Source organism: Barbatula barbatula (genome assembly GCF_947034865.1).
Source record: "Barbatula barbatula genome assembly, chromosome: 21".
Taxonomy (NCBI): Eukaryota; Metazoa; Chordata; class Actinopteri; order Cypriniformes; family Nemacheilidae; genus Barbatula; species Barbatula barbatula.
Window position 1 is genome coordinate 16,053,779 of NC_136784.1, and position 21,945 is coordinate 16,075,723.

The window sequence follows — 21,945 nt, forward strand, 5'->3', positions numbered from 1 at the left end:
TAAATCACAGGTTCTGTCCAATAATACAAATCTGTCTTAAATGAATGAACAAGATATATACTTGCTGCCCCCCGAATGTAAAGTGCCAATAGGAAAGTACATTGTAAAAACATTTTTAACTGTAGTCAACTAAACATAATTTACTATATTAATCCAATTGATTTGTCCAATCAATCTACATTTATTCATTTGGCAGATCTGATTTGAAAGTAAGGCTATATCTTAAAAAACATGCAAACTTAAAAAGATGAGTTGAGATTCCTGACAGTGTCCGTACTATTTTACACTATCATTTCTGAATAATGAATGCCCCCTGCTGTATTGCACATGTCAGTAATGTTCTTGAATACTCTTGAATGATCACAAAAAAAACGATTAACAACACATACCGTCTACAAACTTTTTAACTATTTTTACAAAATATGTTTCAAAAGCAAAAAAGTTGTAATAAAATATATGACCAACTGTGTAAAAAACAGGCACACGTCTCAAAATGCAAATATGAGATAACAGGCATCAATGTTTGATTTTATGTTGAAAACAGTAAATCACAAAATAATACTTCATCTGGGTTTTCACAGACTGGGTCACATATTGTATTTTGAGGATGTGTATGAGTATACAGTACATACAAAATGTGTATACGTCAGCGCCAATAGCCAGTGTTTAGTGTGCCGACATATAGTGCTAGTACGCTGGTGACCTGAGTATGATTCATGTCTTGTGCAGTCCTTTGCCGATCCTGTTCCCCTGTCTCTTTCCAGCACTTTCCTGTCACCTTTGGCAGGAATGACTTCATGGACTTGAGTCTTCAGGCACCCACTGTCATCCTGCAATCTTCAGCCAGACCACTCATAATATATCATCCTCTATTTGTCTTTACCAACACCCAGACATAAACCCACAAATTATCCTAAGAAAATTAACCTCTGATTACAAGATGACAACTTCTGAACATTAAAAACATCAACTGAGCAAGGCAATTTTAGTTTTCTCAAATTAAACCTTTGAAAACGATTCATTGAAATCAAATCAAATATTGACCTAAACATTTTGGGGAAACTAACTTGAGGAAAAATTGAAATGTTACCTAAAAATAACTGAAGTGAGTTTAATTCAGTTAAGTTATAATAATAAGTAAAAGCTAATGTAAAACGAAAATAAAAATGTATCTTATTTAGCAACATTAAAAATGAACCAATAAATTATAAAATAGCAAAAGCATGCAACACAATTGCTAACTTTAACTAGAATTAACACAAAAAATTTATTTTTTAAAATATTAATAAAACGAAATAACACAATGTAAAAATTATAGATTCATTAAAAAATCCCCCAAACCAGCCAGCCGAGGGTGTTTTGCCACCCAGGGGAGCGTGTACGAGGGCGTGTCCCGAAATGTTCACTCGGGAAAGTGACGTCAATGCATACCCTCACTTGCTGACCTCAATCCCGGAAGTGAATGTACCTCTTTTTCTTTTTTTTATTAGGTATTAACAATATAATACAACAACATCTGTTTATGCCAGGGTTGATACACAAAATAAAATAAATAATAAAACGAGACCAAATTACATAAAAGGGTGCAAATTAAACATATTTAGAGAGTACAAGATCGGTCTTAATAGCCTTTCTATTTTTAAGACCTCTTACAGTGGTGTGATATTGTTTTAGCTCTGCTAAAAGGTGTTCAAAATTTGGTTTGGACTGTGCCCATTTCTTCTTATGAATATGGAATTTTCCTAAGGCTAAAAACAATTGGACAAAAATAGAAAAATCCTTATCTGTTCCACCATCATCAAAGTAAATAAACACATCTTTTCCACTCAATGTTAAAGTTTGTCCAGTGTAAGTGAATGTACCTCTGAATTCGGGGCAGATCGATGGTGTGGGTTTGGTAAGAAGGGATACAGTAGCTACCTCCACTGGGCATGCGCACTTCAATATCGCATAAATTGTCAAGCTGAGTATTGTTTTTATTGTAAGGTTAGGATGAGGGCAGGTGTGGGCATTAGCTAATGTAATTTATTGTGATTTTATGGCGAGATTTCTAGCCACAACACGAATCCGGATTCACCAACCCCGACCTCAGCGATACGCGTCATTTGACGTCAAGGACAAGATGGCTGCTAGCTCTTCTCATGCGTATGTCAACCGTAAACAAACTTTAAACTATTTTAAACTATTACGTATAACACGTAATATGTATAAACATGAAGGTTAAAATATCCATACACTGTTAACGAACCAATGCAAACGTTTGCATAGCTACCATATAACGATAACCTAGTGCTCCACATTCTCTCTGCGTCTCATAGTGACATCACGTGGTAAACAAAATAGGCTTGTTTGATATGTATGGAAGGCCATTTAGGCAGAAATGTCTTTAGACGTAACGTGTACAGCGTTATTGCGCCTAAAGACGTAATTTCGTGTACAGACATTTTGGTTTAGCCAATGGTAAGCCCCAAAACGGAAGGATTTGCATAAAATTGATTAAACAAAAAGCTGTGACGTCATCGTTCACGTAGCTATGGTCCTAGTTCCGGATACATTCCGGATGCGTCAGCAATACGTAATTTTAGGACAAGGAAAAAGAGAGCATTTAATAAAAAAGCGGTAGAAGTAGACAAGGAAAAGCAATGGCTTTGCGAAATTTTCTTAACAATTGCAGACGCGTTTTTCAAGAATGTGTACATCTTTGCATGTCAGATAATGTGGAAGTTTTTTCCCCTTAACAGCCAAGGGATCTGCTACTCCTCACAGTGTTCCCACTTAGATTAGATTAGATTCAACTTTATTGTCATTACACATATACAAGAACAGTGTAACGAAATGTAGTTTAGGTCAAACCAGAAGTGCAATTAGCAAGTGCAGGATATACAGTTACAGTAAATACAGAATACAATATTGAGAAAATATTATACAGTGGGGATGGATTATGAAAATATTTTACAGTAGGTATGTTCTATGAAAATATGACAGCAGGTATGTACTATGAACAATATATACAGATGACTATATACTATCAACATTAACACTATGAACATTATTGTGGGGTCTGTTATGGCCTGGGGGTTAGAGTGTTGGGCTTGTGATCAAAATGTTGCTGGTTCAAATCTCAGTGCCAGCAGGTCATGACTGAAGTGCCCTTGAGCAAGGCACCTTACCCCTGATTGCTCTGCAGTAATGTGTCACTGTAAAAAACTACTTGTAAGTCGCTTTGGATAAAAGCGTCTGCCAAAAAAAAAAAAAATGTAATGTACAGGTGGATATGAGCAGATAATAATTTAGACAAAAAAGTGCAAGTGACTTAAATGTGCATATATTATTGACATTAGCTGTTAAAGTTGCAATACAATAGGTAAGTTAATGCAGTTGTTGAAGTAACAATGCAGTGGATGAGTTAATGCAGTTATTAAAGTTAAGGTGCAGTATAAGAGTTAATAATAGGTTGCAGTCCAGAAGATGAGTTAATGCAGTTAATAGGTTGCAGTCCAGAAGATGAGTTAATGCAGTTAATTAGGTTACAGTGCAGTAGATTAGTTAATGCAGTTAATAGGTTGCAGTCCAGAAGAGGAGTTAATGCAGTTAATTAGGTTACAGTGCAGTAGATTAGTTAATGCAGTTATTGAGGTTACAGTGCAATAGATGAGTAGATGCAGTTAATTAGGTTACAGTGCAGTAGATTAGTTAATGTAGTTATTGAGGTTACAGTGCAATAGATGAGTAGATGCAGTTAATAGAGTTACAGTGCAATAGATGAGTAGATTCAGTTAATAGAGTTACAGTGCAGCAGATAAGTTAGTGCAGTTATGAAAGTGGTCCATTAGTGCAAATGAGCATATTTCAGATGTGCAAGTGAGCAGTATAGAGTGCAAATGATGCTGTGCATGTGTAAACAGTCCAGTAGAGCAGATAACATGAAGTACTGGTGTGTACAGTTCAGTAATGCATGCAGCCCTGTAGTGCAATGTAAACGATGTTATAGCAGCTTGGAGTTCAAGGTAAGAGAGGTAGTGGAATCAGTAATGAAACAGCTCTGGGAAAAAAGCTGTTTCTTAGTCTGCTGGTTCTTGTCCGGAGGCACCGGAAGGCAGGAGAGTAAACAGTCTATGAGCAGGGTGAGAGGAGTCCTTGAGAATGCTGCGAGCTCGACGCAGACAGCGTTTCTTCTGGATGTCCTCAATGGGTGAAAGTGTAGTCCCTGTGATGCGCTGGGCTGTTTTCACCACCCGCTGCAGTGCCTTGCACTCAGCAACAGAACAGATCCCGTACCAGACTGTGACACAGTTGGTCAGGATGCTCTCTATCGTGCAGCGATAGAAGTTCACCAGGATAGTTGAAGACAGTTGGTTCTTCTTCAGTGTCCTCAGAAAGAAGAGACGCTGGTGAGCCTTCTTGACCAGGCATGAGCTGTTGGTGGTCCAGGACAGGTCCTCCGAAATATGAGTCCCCAGGAACTTAAAACTGGAAACACGTTCAACAGCCATCCCATTAATGTGGACCCGTGTGTGCCTCCTTTCGCCTTCCTGAAGTCCACGATGATCTCCTTTGTCTTGGAGGTGTTAAGGAGCAGGTTGTTTGGCAGTCTGTCCTCCCTGTATGCAGTCTCATCGTTGTTGCTGATGAGACCAATCACCGTTGTATCGTCTGCAAACTTGATGAAGGAGTTAGATCCGTTCACAGGCCTGCAGTCGAGTGTGAAAAGGGAGTAGAGAAAGTGGCTCAGTACGCAGCCCTGTGGTACACCAGTGTTGAGGGTGGTTGTGGTGGAGCAGATGTGGCCTTACCTAAAAAGCTGAGGCCTGTTTGTCAGGAAGTCCATAATCCAATTGCAGGTAGAGTTGTTAGTTCCTAGGTTTCCAAGTTTGACGATTAGCTTGGAAGGGATGACGGTATCGAAAGCAGAGCTGAAGTCTACAAACAAAATGCGTGCGTAAGTGTCACTTAGCGTAATTCTCATCTCGCTTGTATAGTGTGACATCTATTGGTATTTCTCTAAACATAAAAAATATTTTTAAGAAAAGTGACTAAAGTGTCAAAAAATCCATTGCCAGGGCAATTCATTGCCTAGTTGCTGGTTTGTGAGTCTTGCCCTATTTGTGTTTGATCATGTTCTCTTGGTGCTTGACCTATGCCTTCTTGTTTTATAAGTGCACTCTATATACAGAGTTTTCCATTGTGAATAATATGTTTTGTTAAAATATATGTTTTGAAATGCAAACTAAATGCAGCATATGATATTGGTTAACCAGTACACAAAACAGAGTTTTTTCCACAAAATACTGTTTAGCAAAATACTAATCGTTATTTATAACTTAATTATCAGAGAAACACTCATGTCTCATAATGACGCAGAAATGCAATGCACAGCAATACAAATGCGTGTATAAGGTTGAATAATGCACCCAAAACACGATTGCAATGAAAGAACAAAGGAAAACTTACTTCTTTGTCATGTTATAGCAGTTAAAGCACCAACTAAAACCAGCCAAACTTATATTTTACACAGGACGTGACATTCTCTCATCAGTACTAACATTACAAATTATGAAATATTCTGTGTTTGGCTGACGCAGAGAAGTTTTTTCATGCATTTGTGACCTCAAGAGTTGACTACTGTAATCCACTACTTCGTGGCTGTACTGCATCATCAATAAACAAACTACAGTTAGTTCAGAATGCAGCTGCCAGAGTTCTTACCAGGTCCAGAAAATGAGACATTACCCCAATGTTATCATCCCTTCACTGGCTACTCGCCCAATTTAAATCTAGATTGAAGACACATCTTTTCAGCCAAGCATTCACTTAATGCAAAATATGCTAAATAAACGACCAGGAGACTGCATTTATTAGATATTATTTACTAAAATTTGAATTTATTATATAATACACCATGTAGTGTGTTTGACCTTTTTTGTGTTTTAAGGTTTCTATTTTCCCCTGTAAAGCTATATAAATAAAATTGAGTTACAGCATTACTTACAAAAAAAAATGTCGGGTTGTCCCTTATTAAAAGTCGTCTAATAAGGTAGTGGATTTATACATATAGGCTATCTGTCACTTGTAATATTGTCCAATCCTGAAAAATATAGACGAACCTTAGTACATTTTTGTTGTGATCTGTAGTATTTGGTGTTCCACATGCACAACATGATTCTCGCAAGCAATCAGGTTAACATGCAATCAAATATCAAATGAATTATGTTTAAGGAGATCTTCTATTTTAAATAATACACGTGTGACTAATGTGAATTTCCTGTCAAGAGATGGCGACAGAGCGCAATGGTCTGAAGCAAAACATCCAGTGACTGAATTTATTAACAGAAAAAGGGTAAAAACTGGTAAACCTATTAATTTTATACCATTATAACAACTGCATTGTTTAAAGGCCACTGTGCAGATTAATTTTTATCAAGGAGATTGTCTCACAATAGTCTTTTTGGCCTTTTTCATACAGAACATAAATGTGATTGTCGGTTCCATAGTCTTTATGTGATGCTATACAGGAGTATCCACTTGGCCCATTCCAGATCTTCAGAGTATTATTCAACCATGATTTACCACGATCCAGAGACCAGCGAAGGGTGAGGTTAACTCCTGGAGAAAGTGATTTGACTGAATTAATATCATGGCATTTAAATGAACATCTATCATCGAAACACTACACCACTTAATGGCCACTTTATTAAGTACACCAGTTCAATTGCTTGTTAACACAAATGCATTTAGGCATCTTGCGATGAAGGTCACTTATACTTTGGACCTGCAATAAAGTTAGATGCATGATTACACCCATTCACGTTTTTCTTACTGTCATGTGAATTGGCAGGATTGGTGAAGTACAGGACTCCATCTTTCTGTAAAGCTCCAGCTGCAACTGCAGAATCCACCAGTGCTGTATCAAACACCAGCTGATCAACCGGCAGAGACTCTCCTCCATCCAGACTGCGCACAACCATACGACAGCGGCAGTGATAGTGGTTCTGGTTACGCACACTGACGTATATACTTCCATCATCTAGTTCAACTGGCTTAAAAAAAGAAAGAGCAGAAGTACTTTAAAAAGTAATCTGCAAATGACTGTGGTTGAGTAGAAATAGAAGCAAAATGTGTTTACTTACAAGTGACAGTAAAGAAAGCAAAACATTGTCTTCCCCTGGTCACACTTTTTATTAGGTGGCCTTAACTAAATGTTCAAAATCCTATGATTTACTTAAAACTACATGTTGTTCTGGAAATTTCCCACAATGCAATGCATTGACATGTATGCACATAATACGTAACTTGTATTGAATGGACAAGTTAATTTGCCAGTGTCAGGCCTTTACCTGACATTCATCTGGATTGAAATCTAGATTTTGCTTGTTTTGGTAGTAAGGGATGCTCATCAGCGCAGCTCCATTCCTCCAAGAACGGCCATGATCATCGCTCAGGATGCAGAAGACCCCGTCGCCAGCTAGAGTACCATGACCACATACCACCAGACGACCAACAGCTGGGGGATGACGCTTCTGTAGACACCATCATTGAGAAACTGACATTAAAGGAAAGATTACCCAAAAGTAAAGAATCTGTGGTTTTCTATTCACATGTTGTTTAAAATCTGTAGATCACTATATAACTGTCTCTTCCGAGGTGTGGAAGAAAATTACAGCCATTCCAACATTATGGATGTGACATTTTCAGTCAAAACGTGAAATATAAGTTATATTATTATTATAAGTGTATTTATTACCAATATATGAAATCATCTATTTATATTTCACTAAACCCCTGATGATAGAGTCAAAACCTCATAAAGATATGTATCAGTCATATGCATAAGTTTTATTTTAAAATAGAGAAAAATCATGCATTATGAGTGTGACAAAAAAGTAATCAGGTTTTTGAGAGACAACATCCTTTGTAGCTTTTCTGTGAATTAAAATGTACAAGCCAGAAGCAATAACACCCAACAAATGGAGAAGAGATGACTTTTCATAGTGCACAACATTACATGTCCATTCATGAATATGGACCATTATGGATGTGACAATTCACTTACAAACTTTAAAATCACACACAAAAAAAACTTCATATGGGTATTTAAACTACCAAATGTACATCTATGACCTATCAGTATGGTGTAAAATCACTTGAGTTCATCATTTTGACATTTGCATGGAACTGCCCACCTGTATTCCAAAACCAGGACCAGGGATGAAGCTCTTGATCCCCAGCTGTCGATTGAGGTTTCGCGGGGCGCTCCAGGTAAGACCGTCGTCCAGGCTTTCGGTCATCATGGTCTGAGGGGGGCTGCAGTGATGGCGGTAAAAGCACAAAGAGTAAATGAGTATCACAGCTCCAGTCTCTTCATCCACTACAACTGAACCCAGATTCACCCCATCGGTCTGCAAGCCATCGTCTACTATGAAGGATGTTGGTGACCAGGTTGCTCCTAAATATAATATTGAAAAGTTTTATGTAAAAACTGTGTTTCACAATATTTTCAGTCAAAAAAAGTGAATAGACATAATTTTTGAGAACATTTATTTTGTTGCAGCATCTAAAACTGCTTAATATGTACATAATGTAAATAAGATAATATGTTCATAATATACAACTGTATTAATATAACTATTATTTATTAACTAATAACACAGAAAACATTGTTATGGTGAAGGCTAAGAACCTCTGTCTGTAGAGCGGCGTAGAGCTATGAACTTGGCCTCCATGTCTGTAGAAGATGTCTTTCGAGCCTCTGCAAAAGCAAGTATACTTCCCTGAAGAGTGAAAGTGAGCAAGGGAATCCTGTATGTGTGAACTTCTCCTGCCCCACCGCCTATCCAGAGCACCTGCTCATCTACGATAACAGGGTAAATCTCTGAGCTCTGTGCAGACACACGAAGTAACACAAATAAAGCTTCTTATAATAACTTAAAGTCCCAGTGAAATAAAAAATGACAATGCCTTTTTTTTCATGAAATATTGCAGTGTTTATTGTCAATGTGGGTCATTTTCTTTTTTAAATGCGTGTGTCCTTTTCGTACAAATTTGAAAATGCACTTCCTTCCTGTAATGCCTATCCATCTCAAATGATGAGATTAGACGGCTTGGGCGGAGCATCCGTTAACTCCTACCCTTCAACTGTCAGTCTCCATTTCAACATATAAAGTTTTTTATACATCCAATCAAATCGCAAAGAAAGACAAAAGCGACGCCCACTATTTTTCTCCTTACAAATTTCATTTAACTCGGAAATGCCTCAAAATACAAGAGTAAAAACGATTGCAACTTCTGGTTCAAGGGGGCTTTAAACATTCACCGGTTCTCAATATGCGTTCTTCAGCGGTCTTATGTCCTTGTGTTCTCGCTCTACGTGATCAATTACCGTCAAAATACTCAAGAACAGGGAACGCATGAAAGTACCTGGATGTGTTCTCGATATCAAGGATGCATTGAGTGCAGCCTTGGGCAACGTACGGAATCCCAGAAGTCACAAATGGCCATTGTGTTTAATTTTTCAAGTAAGATATGAAACAGATCTCTTAGGCGTAAACTTATTTTGAGTATTTGAGCAGTGTAGAGTGGAAGTGAAACAGGTTGTTTCTAACAATTGTGGGATCATAACTGTATTGAAGAAGAATATTGAAAATATTTTTTTGTCTATTGAAGAACAGATCTTTAGAGTAGAAACTTCAAAAGTGTGTGTATGCTACATGACATAGAACTAAAGAAAAATCTAAATGTGCATTAACATCCCATTTACTGTACCAAACACACAGTGTTGGGTAAGTTACTTGAAAAAAATAATGAATTTCTAGTTACTAATTACACATTCATTAGTTTAATTATATTACTGTACAAATTACTCTCTCCAAAAAGTATTTAATTTCTCATTACTAATTACTTTCTATACTATATCAACTTTGATTGTGAAGTGATTCAAGAATAGACACGAAACAACTCATAATTCATTTAAATAAATCATATAAAACTACATAAAGTACTCATTTTAACTGACTAAAGAATTACAAATGTGAGAAAGATACATAACTGCACGCATTTTTTTATGTTATTAAATTTTATGTTAATTCCACTATTGTATACACAGTATTTAGTTTGAGTAAAGTAACTGTGATTAAATTACAGAAAAATAAGAGTAATTCCTTACTTTACCTTTTAAGTAACTACTTACACCCCACACTGCTAACACAGCAAAGTGTCACTGACAATTTACTACCTGCCAGTTTTACTACAAGTACAAAAACAAAAGCACTGGTTTCACCTTTGGATTAAAATTGAAAGCATCTAAGAATCCCAGGTCCACAAGCAGAACTACAAGCACAGCTGTAAGCTCAGTAATGTCCATTTCTGCTGTTATGTATCTAGTCCTCTTCATTTTAAAACACAGAATCCCTCCATGTCAACGAAAAACACTTTTGCTTTTAAAAGGGCGTGTCGAAGGAAGCAGCAAACCGGTTCTAAAACTTGTGTGTTGATCTGCCTCTGGCATGAAGTCAACTCACGTGAAAGACTGTCATGCAGAATCAAACAGCTGACGTATCACTTATAAAACAGGAAGCGCATGTTTATCGACCCATAAAAGGAAATAACGATTATTGATTGTAGAGAAATAAATGACTTATCTAATTATTTATTAATGCATTATATGTATACAAAACCAAACAGAAACACAAATAACACCTGAGATTTCCTGCTCATTTGAATACATTTTTCTTATTGGGATGTATTAAACAGCTTTATTGTGTTCATAACTTGTTGTTAAGACACTCTGTCAGTTTAAATCTAGACTAAAGACGCATCTTTTTGATCTTGCCTACACTACACTATCATAATATAAATATTCCGAAGGTTTAGGCTGCACTAGTTAGATCAATCGGAACCAGGAACACTTCCAATAACAACTGATACATCTGCAGAACAGTACTCTACACTCAACTCTCAGAGGCTGCAGCTTTTGCCAGAGGGGAACTGGAATCCCCTGGTTAGGTCTGGTTTCCCTCTGAGGTTCTTTTTCTCCTCCAATTGACTTTTTGGTTCCTCGCCACCGTTTGCATATTGTTTTGCACCTTTTACCTGGCCAGGGGGGCTGCCAGAATTGTATAGTTTTATTTAATTAACACTGCGTGTAGGAATTTTTATGTTGACCTGTGTTTTGACTTGCATAACCTTATATGTTTTGCTTATAGTCAATGTTTTCTTGTACAGCTGCTTTGTAACAGTGAAAACTGTAAAAGCTCTATATAAATAAAGTTGACTTGACTTAGCTGTGCAGAGTTATAAACACCTATAATAATATTAATAATAAAAATACATTTTATTTGTTGGCGCCTTTCAAGACACCCAAGGACACCTTTCAAAACAGAATTAAAAACCATAAATGAATTCATAGAATATACCAAAGAAACAATTAATAGAATTAATCAAATTTTTTGCAGTAAGAATAAAAAACTTACAAAAAACACGTAAGGACAAATTGCAAAACAGACTTTAAGAAAACAGGATTTAACTTAATACCAAGCGTTAGAGACATGAAAATAAGCATTATGTAAAATATTCCACTCTAAACAGATACGTTTTTAATTGAGATTTAAATTGACAAAGAGAGTTGAGTATGCAAATATGTAATGGACAGTACTTCACAGTCAATGGGGCAGAGCGGCTAAAGGCTCTGGCTCCAAAGGGAGGGGTCTAAAAAGAAAGTAGGTCAGAAAGGTATGAGGGAGCTAGGTTGTGCAGGGCTTCAAGTGTTAACACAAGGATTTTGTAATTAATCCTGTAGGGAACAAGGAGCCAATGCAGCTGAATGAGGAGGGGTGTAATGTGGTCCTTTGACCCAGTGCGGGGAATGATCCGAGCTGCCGAGTTCTGCATGGATTGAATGCCATGGAGAGATTAATTTGTGATGCCAAACAATAAGGCATTGCAGTAGTCAATGCGGGAGGTGACCAGGGCCTGAATCAGAACCTGTGTGTTGGATTGGGAAAGGGGGGGCGGAGTCTGGAGATATTGCAGAGATGAAAATATACTGTATGACTAATGTGAGGACCAAAGGAAAATGTACTGTCTAAAATAATGCCTAGATTTTTGGCTTGGGAAGAGGGAGAAATAGGTGAGCCATCAACTATGATAGTAAACGCCAATGTTTTTGAAAGTGTGGTCTTTTAACCAATAAGGAGAACCTCGCTGTGGTGAGGAAGGCGGGACGAGAGCCATGAGGCGGGGCCGGTGGCGTGATTGATAGTTGGAATCAGCTGTGCGCACACCGGTCCCGCCTCACGGCCCTCGTCCCGCTTTCCTCACCACACTCACTTTTATTTCCATTAAGTTTGAGAAGATTTATTGACATCCAATTGTTGATAGCTTGTTGACAGGCAGCAAAAGCAATTAAAGGAAGAAAGATCTTTAGTTTTGTAGAGAGGTAGAGTTGTGTGTAATTGAAAATTAATTCCAAACTGATGGAAAATCTTACGAGGCAATAAATAAATAATAAAAAGCAATGGCCCCAATACAGAACCCTGTGGACTGGGTTCAAAATGGCATTTTTACCCTGGATGAAATATTTTCTATTATGCAAGTACGACCTAAGATCTACTAAACCAATCTAGCGTGTAACCAATGATCCCAATGTCAGCCAGACGTTCCAACAGAATTGCGTGAGAGATCGTGTCAAAGGCTGCAGTGAGAGCGAGAAGAATCAACATTGATAAAAGGTTATTATCGGCTGCAAGTAAAAGATCATTTGTTATTTTTACCAGTGCTGTTTCAGTGGTATGATTCTGACGGAAAACAGACTGAAATGGTTCATATAGGTTATTGTTCTGAAAATGAGCTTGAAGATTAGATTTTTACAGTTTAGAGTTAAAGGGGAAGTTGGAAATAGGGCAGTAATTATTTGGATTGGCAGAATTCAACTGGAGATGGATATTAACAATTTATTATAAAAAGATTTGAGAAAAGTGTAGCATTGAGCATTAGATGTGAGGTGGTTTGCAGTATCTACAGGCTTAAGTAGTTTATTTATAGTTGCCAAGGCACTTTTAAATGAGAGAATATGATCTGAATACATTTGTTGGTAAATAGTAAAACCTGTTTTTTTACTAGTCTCTCCAAACGTTCAGGAGTGTACCATGGAAAGGACCTAGTAAATGAAACTGTATGGATTTTCAGGGGATCTAAGGAATGGGATAAATGATCATTGTAGTAATCCACCAGAAGTTTCGCATTACAAAATGGAGGAGGGGTAGAATGAAGAGAAGTACCAAATAAACTGCAAAAGTCATCTAAATTAAGGTTTTTAATGTTACAGAATGATATGGTGCGCTTCACATTTTGGTTAGGAAGTGGCAGAGTAACATAAAAAAAGACCAATTTATGGTCAGAAATTGGAAGCTCTATGGAGTTAAGATTATATGGTGTCATACCTAAACAATGCCGGTCACCTATAAACCAATTGAGGCAAAAAAAGAAGTGCTTAAGCAGGCACCTCTAAGCGATCCGAAATTGTTCAATCCAATATTTTGAAAGACAGGTTGGAAGTTGCTATTCTGTCATCTGTCATACAATTAACTTTTTCTTTCTTTACATGATGCACATGAATCAGAATCTTTATTGGTCACTGTACAGATTAACTTTCACAAAGGAGATAGACTCTATACTTTCTGTGTGACCTTTCTCAAAGACGACGTAGATGTAGTTTTGATCCTCAGTTCCATTGCCTTTGAGTGATGTCATACAGGAGTATCCACTAGGCCCAGGCCAAATCTTTAAAGTGTCTTTCACCCACGATTTACCACGATTCAGAGACCAGCGAAGGGTGAAGTTCACTCCTGAAAAAAAAGTAAAAAGGCTAAGTGTATGGTGTCTCAAGATCATTGCCATCAGTATAATCATGTCTTATAAGGTGTCTGTGGACTATTTGAAGAGTTTGTTTCCAAAATTAGATAATCATGTTTTTTTATATGAAGTTCATGTATAAAGCTGTGGCAGCTTTCGCATCCCATTTTTCATCACTGTTCTTAAAATCAAAAAGTAAAAAGTGAACTGAAAAACTGCTCTCCATTTGTTTTTCAGGATGTTGTGGGTAAGTAAAAAAAAGCATGCACATTTAAAAATATAGTCGGAAAACAAAGAATAATTCATCCATTCTCATCTCACAGTTGAAACATATGCAAAGTCAGACAAATGTTAGGATTTAAGATAATGTTTAAGCTTACTGAACACCAAAATCAGCAGGGTAAAAATATTTGCACACCAAACTGGACATTCTAGTAAATATTTTCAATGAATCAATACAGAGTTTTACAATTTTGTTTCCGGAGTACTGCAGCTCTGCACACTTGTAAACAAAATATTATTAGGGTTATGCGCAGCGATGAGGTTCTCCATCTGTAAGTTATCCCACTACTTCAATTCTAGATGGAAAACTCATTATTGAACTCATTATTTAAAGAGTTCTTATATCCTCACTGCTTTGATTATTGGCAGGATTTGTGAAGTACAGGACTCCATCTTTCTGTAAAGCTCCAGCTGCAACTGCAGGATCCACCAATGTTCTATCAAACTCCAGCTGCTCCACCGGCAGAGACTCTCCTCCATCCAGACTGTGTGCAACCATGCGACACCGGCAGTGATAGTTCCTGTTGTTGCGTATATTGACCACTATGCTACCGTCGTCCAGCTCCACCGGCTTAGAGGAAAGACAGGACACATGTTTGAATACTTTCCAAAAAGTTTTGATTCACAACATTCAAAAAAGTTTTGATTCACAACCACCTAACCTGACACTCATCCGGTTCAAGATCAAGGTTATTTTTGGGCTGCTTGTAGGGAATACTCTTGAGTTCAGCACCATATCGCCATGTTTGTCCATGATCATCACTAAGAAGACAGAACACTCCATCTCCAGCGATGTTTCCATGTCCGCACACCACTAAACGCCCAACAGCGGGAGGATGACGCTTCTGTTAGCACCATAACATAAAAAAGCATTGTCAGCTGCTACACACAAAGGTTCTTCAGAGTGATGCCATAAAAGAACCATTTTTGGTTCCACAAAGAACCATTTTTGGTTCCACAAAGACCCATTCAGTCAAAGGTTCTTTAAAGAACCATCCCTTTCTTACTCTTGAATAAGCCGAAGAACCTATTTTCAGATGTTAAAGGTTCTTTATGGAAACAAAAGTTTCTTTGATGGCATCAAAGAACCTTTTGAAGCATCTTTATTAAAAGTGCACTCTGAAAATTCTGGGTTGTTGATATTGGGGGAAAACACCTTTGGGTTAAATTAACCTTGCAAATGTCCAACCATGGGTTGAAACCACAAAGAATTTTAGATGGAACATTGGTAGGTTAATTTTAAACCCAATGGTTGAAACAACCCAGCATCAATAAACTGATCACATTTTGTAGCTGTAAAGATAAAATGACCTGTGAAGCTTAAGCTGGCAAGAAACCAGCAGCGGACTAATTGAAATACCTGTATACCAAATCCAGGCCCTGGAGCAAAACTCTGGACCCCCAGTTGAGAGTCAAGGCTTCTTGGAGGACTCCAGGTGAGACCGTCATCTAGGCTTTCTATCAACATTGTGAAAGAGGTATTACAGTGGTAATGGTGGAAACACAGAGAGTAGAGGAGGATCACAGCACGAGTCTCCTCATCCACAACAACTGAACCCAGATTCAGCCCATCTGCTAGACTTCCATCGTCCACTATGAATGAGGTGGGAGACCATGTATTTCCTTACAGCGTTAAAGAGAAAGTGATTGTTAAAGAAGAAAAATATAGAAAACAAAGTAAGAGATAATTTCATTCATGCACACCTCTGTCTGTGGAACGTCTTAAGGCTATGAACTTGGCTCCGATATCTTTGGCGGACTTCTTCCGAGCCTCTGAAAAAGCCAGCAGACTTCCTTGAGGAGTGAAGGTGATAAGGGGAATCCTGTAGGTGTGGACTTCTTCAGTTTGACCCCCAACCCAGAGCAACTGCTCATCAGCAACAACGGGTTTGATCTGAAACCATGTGATAAAGAAACACATAAAATAACTGCTTATAAAGAAACAGGGGGAATCTGCTGAGTTACATTGACAGAACATTCAGAGAACACCCTTAAATAAGTTGCTTCAAATGACATAGAAATACCTTTTGGTTCCTCAAAGAACCTTTAACATCCCAAGAACATTTCTGTTTCATATAAAGGTTCTTCAGATTATAAAAAAGTAACAAAGAGATGGTTCTTTACTGAACCTCTGACTGAATGGTTCTTCCATGGCATCGCTGTGAAGAACCTTTCAAGCACCTCTATGTTTAAGAGTAAAGAACTGCAAATGCTCAGTGCCCCTAAAAATCATCCAAAAATGGTTGAACGTTGTCTTAATGTGTGTTATGCTGGTTGAATTGGATTTACTTGCTTACCCAACAGCAATTGCAATATATATATATATATATATATATATATATACATATATAATATGATAATAGATGGAAGTCATTTTTTGTTGGATCACAGAATTGACTAAATCAAGATTTTTAAACCACAATACCAAACCACTGCTGCAGAAAACTCATTTATGTAATGTGTTGACTCTTTAATGATCACAATCATAAGTTACAATAAAAACATATTACCTTTATGCCACTTGCACACGAAAAGGTGAACAACAGAAGCAAACTGGGTAAAAGACTCCACAGATCCATAATTGCACCTTCTTTAGTCATATGCACAAACCATCTGACTTTCTATAGCTGAGACGCAGTCAGATAACAGCTGAGAAACAAAAGGAATAACTGGTTTTACCAACCAGTTTAGTTTGCAGTATTGTGGTATTTATAAGGAAGTGAATACTGCCTCACTCACATGGACGATCAATCACTGTCTTGAATCAATGTGAGACCACATACAATATGGCATCACAGATTTGCGTTTAAAAGTGTTACTTTAGGACAATAAAAATGAAATATTCTTATTTGTTCTGATGAACATCATCAGAACAAAGACATTTATTGAGGTTTGGTGAGTAAATGTCTTATTTTTGGTTGAACAGTCCCTTTAAGGGAGAGGTAAGCAATATTTCTTCACTTTTACAACAGGGTTAGCATTGCTTAACAGTCTAATTATCAAAGAAAAGCACAAGGAGTGTGATCATGAAAAGGTCATGGTGTTCACAGCACACCTGAGCTTCTCACCTCTGGATGCTTGTAATGAATAAACCAGTCCCAAAAGTCTTGAAAAAATCTCTCCATTTACTTAAAAAAGTTGAGAATGTTGTTGAACAATGCATAGTGTCCCTGAGTCATGTAGCTTGCATGTGAAAATACCAGGTGTGCAAAAGTGCAAATACCAGATGTAATGACACGTGAACTTATAGCATACACAGCTAGTTCTGTTGTAGATTTTGTAAAGTGTTATTGCAATAAATGTCTGGCTATACAAGATGATATCTGGATGATTCCCCAAGACTAGCTACATACACTGTATTGTTTGACTTTAAAGATTTGTTGGGTGGAGACCATGAATGCAGGTGTCCAGTTTACATCAGCAATTTAATTTAACCAAAACCTTGGACATGAATCGATCGCATGTGCAAATTCAAGGTTTACAGTAGTTGTACAGAAATCTTTTGAAAGAACTAGTAAAAGGCTTGACAAAAAACAGCATCTGGAGCTGTTAAACAACTAAAAAGAATAGTGTTTCAAATGTAAAATGGTGCTGCTGCCTGTCTAACCGCACAAAGGAAATGTTTCAATTAAAAATACTTAAGATTGTAGCAAATGTGCATGAGAGAAAAGCAGGTAAAACACCAATGAGTAAAATCATGACTGTTTTTATATTACATTTTTCACTATTGTAGTCACATTAAATTCATGCATTTGGCAGATGCTTTAATCCAAAGCGACTTAAATTGCATAGTATCACACATTTGTTTCTGATTGGGATCAAACCCATGAGCTTGGCTTTGGTAGCGCCATGCTCTAACCACTGAGCCACAGGAAAGCCAATTCCCATTGAACCAGGATTTCTTGATTCTTTTTTTTTTATTCATTTCAACTCTTATATCAACCTTCGCCAATCTGTGCATATACAGTCCAGCCACCTTTTATTAAATTTAATTAAAAAAACTGTACAAAATAATCGTGGATCAGGATAAAACCTTGTTCTAAAAAGTCTTTTTTAAAAGTTCAAAATATCCCTTTTTATTGACAGGCCGTGTGCTATTTTCCTCCGTATAAATGGATTTTGACAAAAGAGATAGTCTCAGTGCATTCTTTATGGCCCTTTTCATAAATGACATAGATGAATTTGTTGTCCTCAGGAGAATTCCCCTCGAGCGATGTCATAGAGGAATAACAACTCGGTCCCCACCAGATCTGAATCGCCTCCTTCTCCCATGACTTCCCATCAGTGAAAGACCAGCGAAGAGTCAGATTGATTCCTGTACAAACACCAATAAATCAATCTTAAATAATGATCTACTTTACTTGTTCTTTCAAATACATTCTGATGACTATTTCTTACTCTCTTGAGCATTGGCTGGGTTGGTGAAGAACAGCACTCCTTGTTTCTGCAGGGCACCAGCTGCTACAGCGGGATCCACCAGTGTTTTCTCAAACACCAGTTCCTCTACGGGCAGAGACTCGCATGCATCCAGGCTCCGCACTATTATTCGACAGCGGCAGTGGTAGTTGTTCTGGTTGCGAACATTGATGACTATGCTTCCGTCCTGAAGTTCCACTGGCTGAATGAACACACGGGAAACAGCACAATATGAGATCATGTATAGGGACACTTACTGTAAGTCCACTAGTTTTGGTCACTTGCAATAAATAAGTTTGTGAAGTTGTGTAGGCCGTTTTCTGTGTTACCTGACACTCATCTGGATTGAAGTCTAGATTCTGTTTAGGCTGGTTGTAAGGGATGCTCTTCAAAGCAGCTCCATTTCTCCAGGATATACCATGATCATCACTCAATATACAGAAGACCCCGTCACCGGCAATGGATCCATGGCCACAGACCACCAAGCGCCCCACTTTGGGAGGGTAGCGTTTCTGTAGACACAGGCATATCATGGAATATATCACATATAAATATATATAAAAATAAAAAAGAATACTACTACGTGTAATCACGTGGCCCCGTTTTATAATGTGCTTTTTTTTACAGTCATATACCAAAGAATCAACAAGGTCATAACTGTGTCATAAACATCTTAACATGCTAGGTCAAGGTTTTTTTGACAGCGACAAAACACACCTGTATTCCAAAGCCAGGCCCAGGAGCAAAGCTCTTCACCCCCAGCTCAATGGACAGGTTTCGTGGTCGGCTCCACGTGAATCCATCATCCAGACTCTCCACCAGCATGGTGCTGGAGGGGCTGCAATGGTAACGGTGGAAGCACAGAGAGTAGATAAGTATCACAGCATCTGTCTTCTTATCCACGACAACTGAACCCAAGTTGAGCCCATCTGTTAGAAAGCCGTCATCCACTATGAATGAGGTTGGAGACCAGGTGGCTCCTGAGAAAGAAAAGATTATAATTAAAGCAAAGTCAATACAATTTCAATAGTCAAGAGTTGACTGGAACAACCAGTATAACTGAGCTGATGATTGTGGAAAGTCCACCTTTGTCTGTGGAACGTCTCATTGCAATAAATTTTGCCCCGATGTCACTTGATGAATGTTTTCTGGCTTCAGAGAATGCCAGCAGACTTCCACGTGACGTGAAGGTTAGCAGGGGGATCCGGTAGGTGTCCACTTGACCAGCTCCACCACTGACCCATAGCAACTGCTCCTCGTATATGAGCGGGTCAATCTGTGCAGAGCAAAATTGTTGAGGTTATTATTAAAAAATAAATAAATATGTTGCTGTGATATTTGTCCGCTGATCATGTCCTGTAATTGTTCTGTTTATATATCCGTTTATATATCCGAAGTAATTTTATATATTTGTATAGTAAGAACATATATATATATATAAAAAGTTTACTGTGTTTAAACTGGTACAACAGGACTGAACTCCCTTGTAAAAAAACTACTGTAGGCCTATACATCAATGTTTACTCTAGTAAATTGTCATGTACTGTAGTATATTCATTCCTTCACTTTGGTCATGTACACTACTGTATACTGTAGTGTCAAATACAGTGAAATGACAAACTGCAGTAAATACTGCAATACACTTTAGTGATGTACACAACAGCTTACCTGAGTATAGTTCACACACGCGGACGGAAACACTGCAAAGCAAAGCAACATTAGAGTCCACAGATGTCGAAACATATCCATTGAAACGATCAATGCGACCGTTTGTCCACAGCCGTGCTGCCTTTTCTTGCGGAGATCCGACAATTATTTGTTTGTTTTTCTGTAACTGGGTTTGTTAGACACAACATATCAACAGCGGAAGCCTTTCATGAGTCAATCCACAGTCATATGACTGCCCGGCGGTGACGTCAGAGTCACATGGCAAAAATAAACGCGTAAGAAAAAATAGAGCGCTCTTGAAAAATCAACATAGAGCCATTTTCCATTTATACGCCACATTTCCTACTATTTAAAAAGTGCCGTTGTCTGATTTGTTTTGCCATGTTACATAAATGTTTTTGACTATATTATAACTAGTAAAAGGCAGACTGACCGCCAGTGTCTCAGTTTGATTTGTGTAAATGAGTTCAGCTTTTAATGGAATAAAAGACGTATCATGTACATTAAATTATATTATCTTGCACACAATCCCATCATGTCTTTTCTATAACAATCGGAGATGATAGGTTCTCAAGTCAAACCCCATTCTGTCAGTCTTGACACAACGTCTCGTTCATCCATCAGGAAACTGAGGTTACATCTGTAACCAAGAAGTTACATAACCAAGACGTTCTTGCACATCTTCCTCTTTTTCACATATTCTATATTAATGTTGTCTTTTTCTCATAACTTTTCTGATTTTTAGTGTTTTCATCTGATGGTGACGGGTTATTGTGTTCTAACACATCTTTGTCTCCCACAATGCTATGAATCTTGTAAGACTGGTTAAGGATGAATGGATCCATCCTAAACCTCATCACGAACCTAACTGTGTTTGTTGAAGAGGAGCAGAACAGGAAACAAAGCAGTCAAACAAAAACACAAACACCTTTGCCTTTGTATCAAAGCTGAAGAAAATGAAGACACAGAAAGCACAACCCAGCTAACATAAGGCCATCGGACCAGTGGCAGCATTTTTGCTTCTCATTTTTCCAGCGGTCCACCAGGGGCAGCCGCCATATACATAATCATCAAATATCGCCAATATCATCAAAAAGTAGGCTATATTTATTTCACTAATTCCATTCAAAAAGTGTAACTTGTATATTAAATTCATTCATTACACACAGACTGATATATTTCAAATGTTTTTATCTTTTAATTTTGATGATTATAACTGTCAACCAAGGAAAATCCCAAATTCAGTATCTCATGTGAATATTGTGAAAAGGTTAAATATTGAAGACACCTGGTGCAACACTCTAATCAGCTAAGAACTCAAAACACATCAAAAGCCTTTAAATGGTCTCTCAGTCTAGTTCTGTAGGCTACACAATCATGGGGAAGACTGCTGACTTGACAGTTGTCCAAAAGACGATCATTGACACCTTGCACAAGGAGGGCATGACACAAAAGGTCATTGCAAAAGAGGCTGGCTGTTCACAGAGCTCTGTGTCCAAACACATTAATAAAGAGGCGAAGGGAGGGAAAAGATTGGGTAGAAAAAAGTGTACAAGCAATATAACCGCACCCTGGAGAGGATTGTGAAACAAAACCCATTCAAAAATGTGGGGGAGATTCACAAAGAGTGGATTGCAGCTGGAGTCAGTGCTTACAGAACCACTACGAACAGACGTATGCAAGACATGTTTTTTAGCTGTCGCATTCCTTGTGTCAAGCCACTCTTGAACAACA

The 21,945-nt window shown here is 37.8% G+C and overlaps 3 protein-coding genes across 4 annotated transcripts; all 3 read right to left on the reverse strand.

The window, feature by feature from the left end:
* Positions 1–5,857: 5,857 nt before the first annotated feature.
* On the reverse strand, positions 5,858–10,443 carry LOC306910706 (sialidase-1-like). Its single transcript, XM_079485468.1, has 6 exons — positions 10,274–10,443; positions 8,678–8,876; positions 8,181–8,443; positions 7,335–7,517; positions 6,818–7,037; positions 5,858–6,603 (listed from the first exon to the last, which is right to left on the reverse strand). Exons 1-6 carry the CDS (start codon positions 10,385–10,387, stop codon positions 6,389–6,391), a joined length of 1,194 nt encoding a protein of 397 aa, XP_079341594.1. The 5' UTR covers positions 10,388–10,443; the 3' UTR covers positions 5,858–6,388.
* Positions 10,444–13,289: 2,846 nt separating this feature from the next.
* On the reverse strand, positions 13,290–16,785 carry LOC306910708 (sialidase-1-like). 2 transcript variants are annotated; one of them, XM_079485470.1, is made up of 6 exons: positions 16,638–16,785; positions 15,832–16,021; positions 15,488–15,750; positions 14,790–14,972; positions 14,479–14,698; positions 13,290–13,838 (listed from the first exon to the last, which is right to left on the reverse strand). In XM_079485470.1, exons 1-6 carry the CDS (start codon positions 16,725–16,727, stop codon positions 13,618–13,620), a joined length of 1,167 nt encoding a protein of 388 aa, XP_079341596.1. In that variant the 5' UTR covers positions 16,728–16,785; the 3' UTR covers positions 13,290–13,617. The 2 variants fall into 2 exon arrangements, with proteins under 2 accessions (XP_079341596.1, XP_079341597.1); XM_079485471.1 differs by having other exon boundaries at positions 15,488–15,585; positions 16,638–16,777.
* A 748-nt stretch (positions 16,786–17,533) lies between these two features.
* On the reverse strand, positions 17,534–20,509 carry LOC306910707 (sialidase-1-like). The gene is made up of 6 exons (XM_079485469.1): positions 20,212–20,509; positions 19,630–19,819; positions 19,261–19,523; positions 18,873–19,055; positions 18,526–18,745; positions 17,534–18,442 (listed from the first exon to the last, which is right to left on the reverse strand). Exons 1-6 carry the CDS (start codon positions 20,290–20,292, stop codon positions 18,222–18,224), a joined length of 1,158 nt encoding a protein of 385 aa, XP_079341595.1. The 5' UTR covers positions 20,293–20,509; the 3' UTR covers positions 17,534–18,221.
* Positions 20,510–21,945: the final 1,436 nt, after the last annotated feature.

Coding starts and splice junctions, on each gene's coding strand:
- LOC306910707 (XM_079485469.1), bottom strand. CDS start 20,292: ATGGATATGTTTCGACATCTGTGGACTCTAATGTTGCTTTGCTTTGCA. Junction 19,820..20,211: donor CGTGTGTGAACTATACTCAG/GTAAGCTGTTGT, acceptor TGCTCTGCACAG/ATTGACCCGCTCATATACGA. Junction 19,524..19,629: donor GAGACGTTCCACAGACAAAG/GTGGACTTTCCA, acceptor TTTCTTTCTCAG/GAGCCACCTGGTCTCCAACC.
- LOC306910706 (XM_079485468.1), bottom strand. CDS start 10,387: ATGAAGAGGACTAGATACATAACAGCAGAAATGGACATTACTGAGCTT. Junction 8,877..10,273: donor CTTTCAATTTTAATCCAAAG/GTGAAACCAGTG, acceptor GTGTCTGCACAG/AGCTCAGAGATTTACCCTGT. Junction 7,518..8,180: donor GTCCTGGTTTTGGAATACAG/GTGGGCAGTTCC, acceptor TGGTGTCTACAG/AAGCGTCATCCCCCAGCTGT.
- LOC306910708 (XM_079485470.1), bottom strand. CDS start 16,727: ATGACTAAAGAAGGTGCAATTATGGATCTGTGGAGTCTTTTACCCAGT. Junction 15,751..15,831: donor AAGACGTTCCACAGACAGAG/GTGTGCATGAAT, acceptor TAACGCTGTAAG/GAAATACATGGTCTCCCACC. Junction 14,699..14,789: donor TTGAACCGGATGAGTGTCAG/GTTAGGTGGTTG, acceptor CTTTCCTCTAAG/CCGGTGGAGCTGGACGACGG.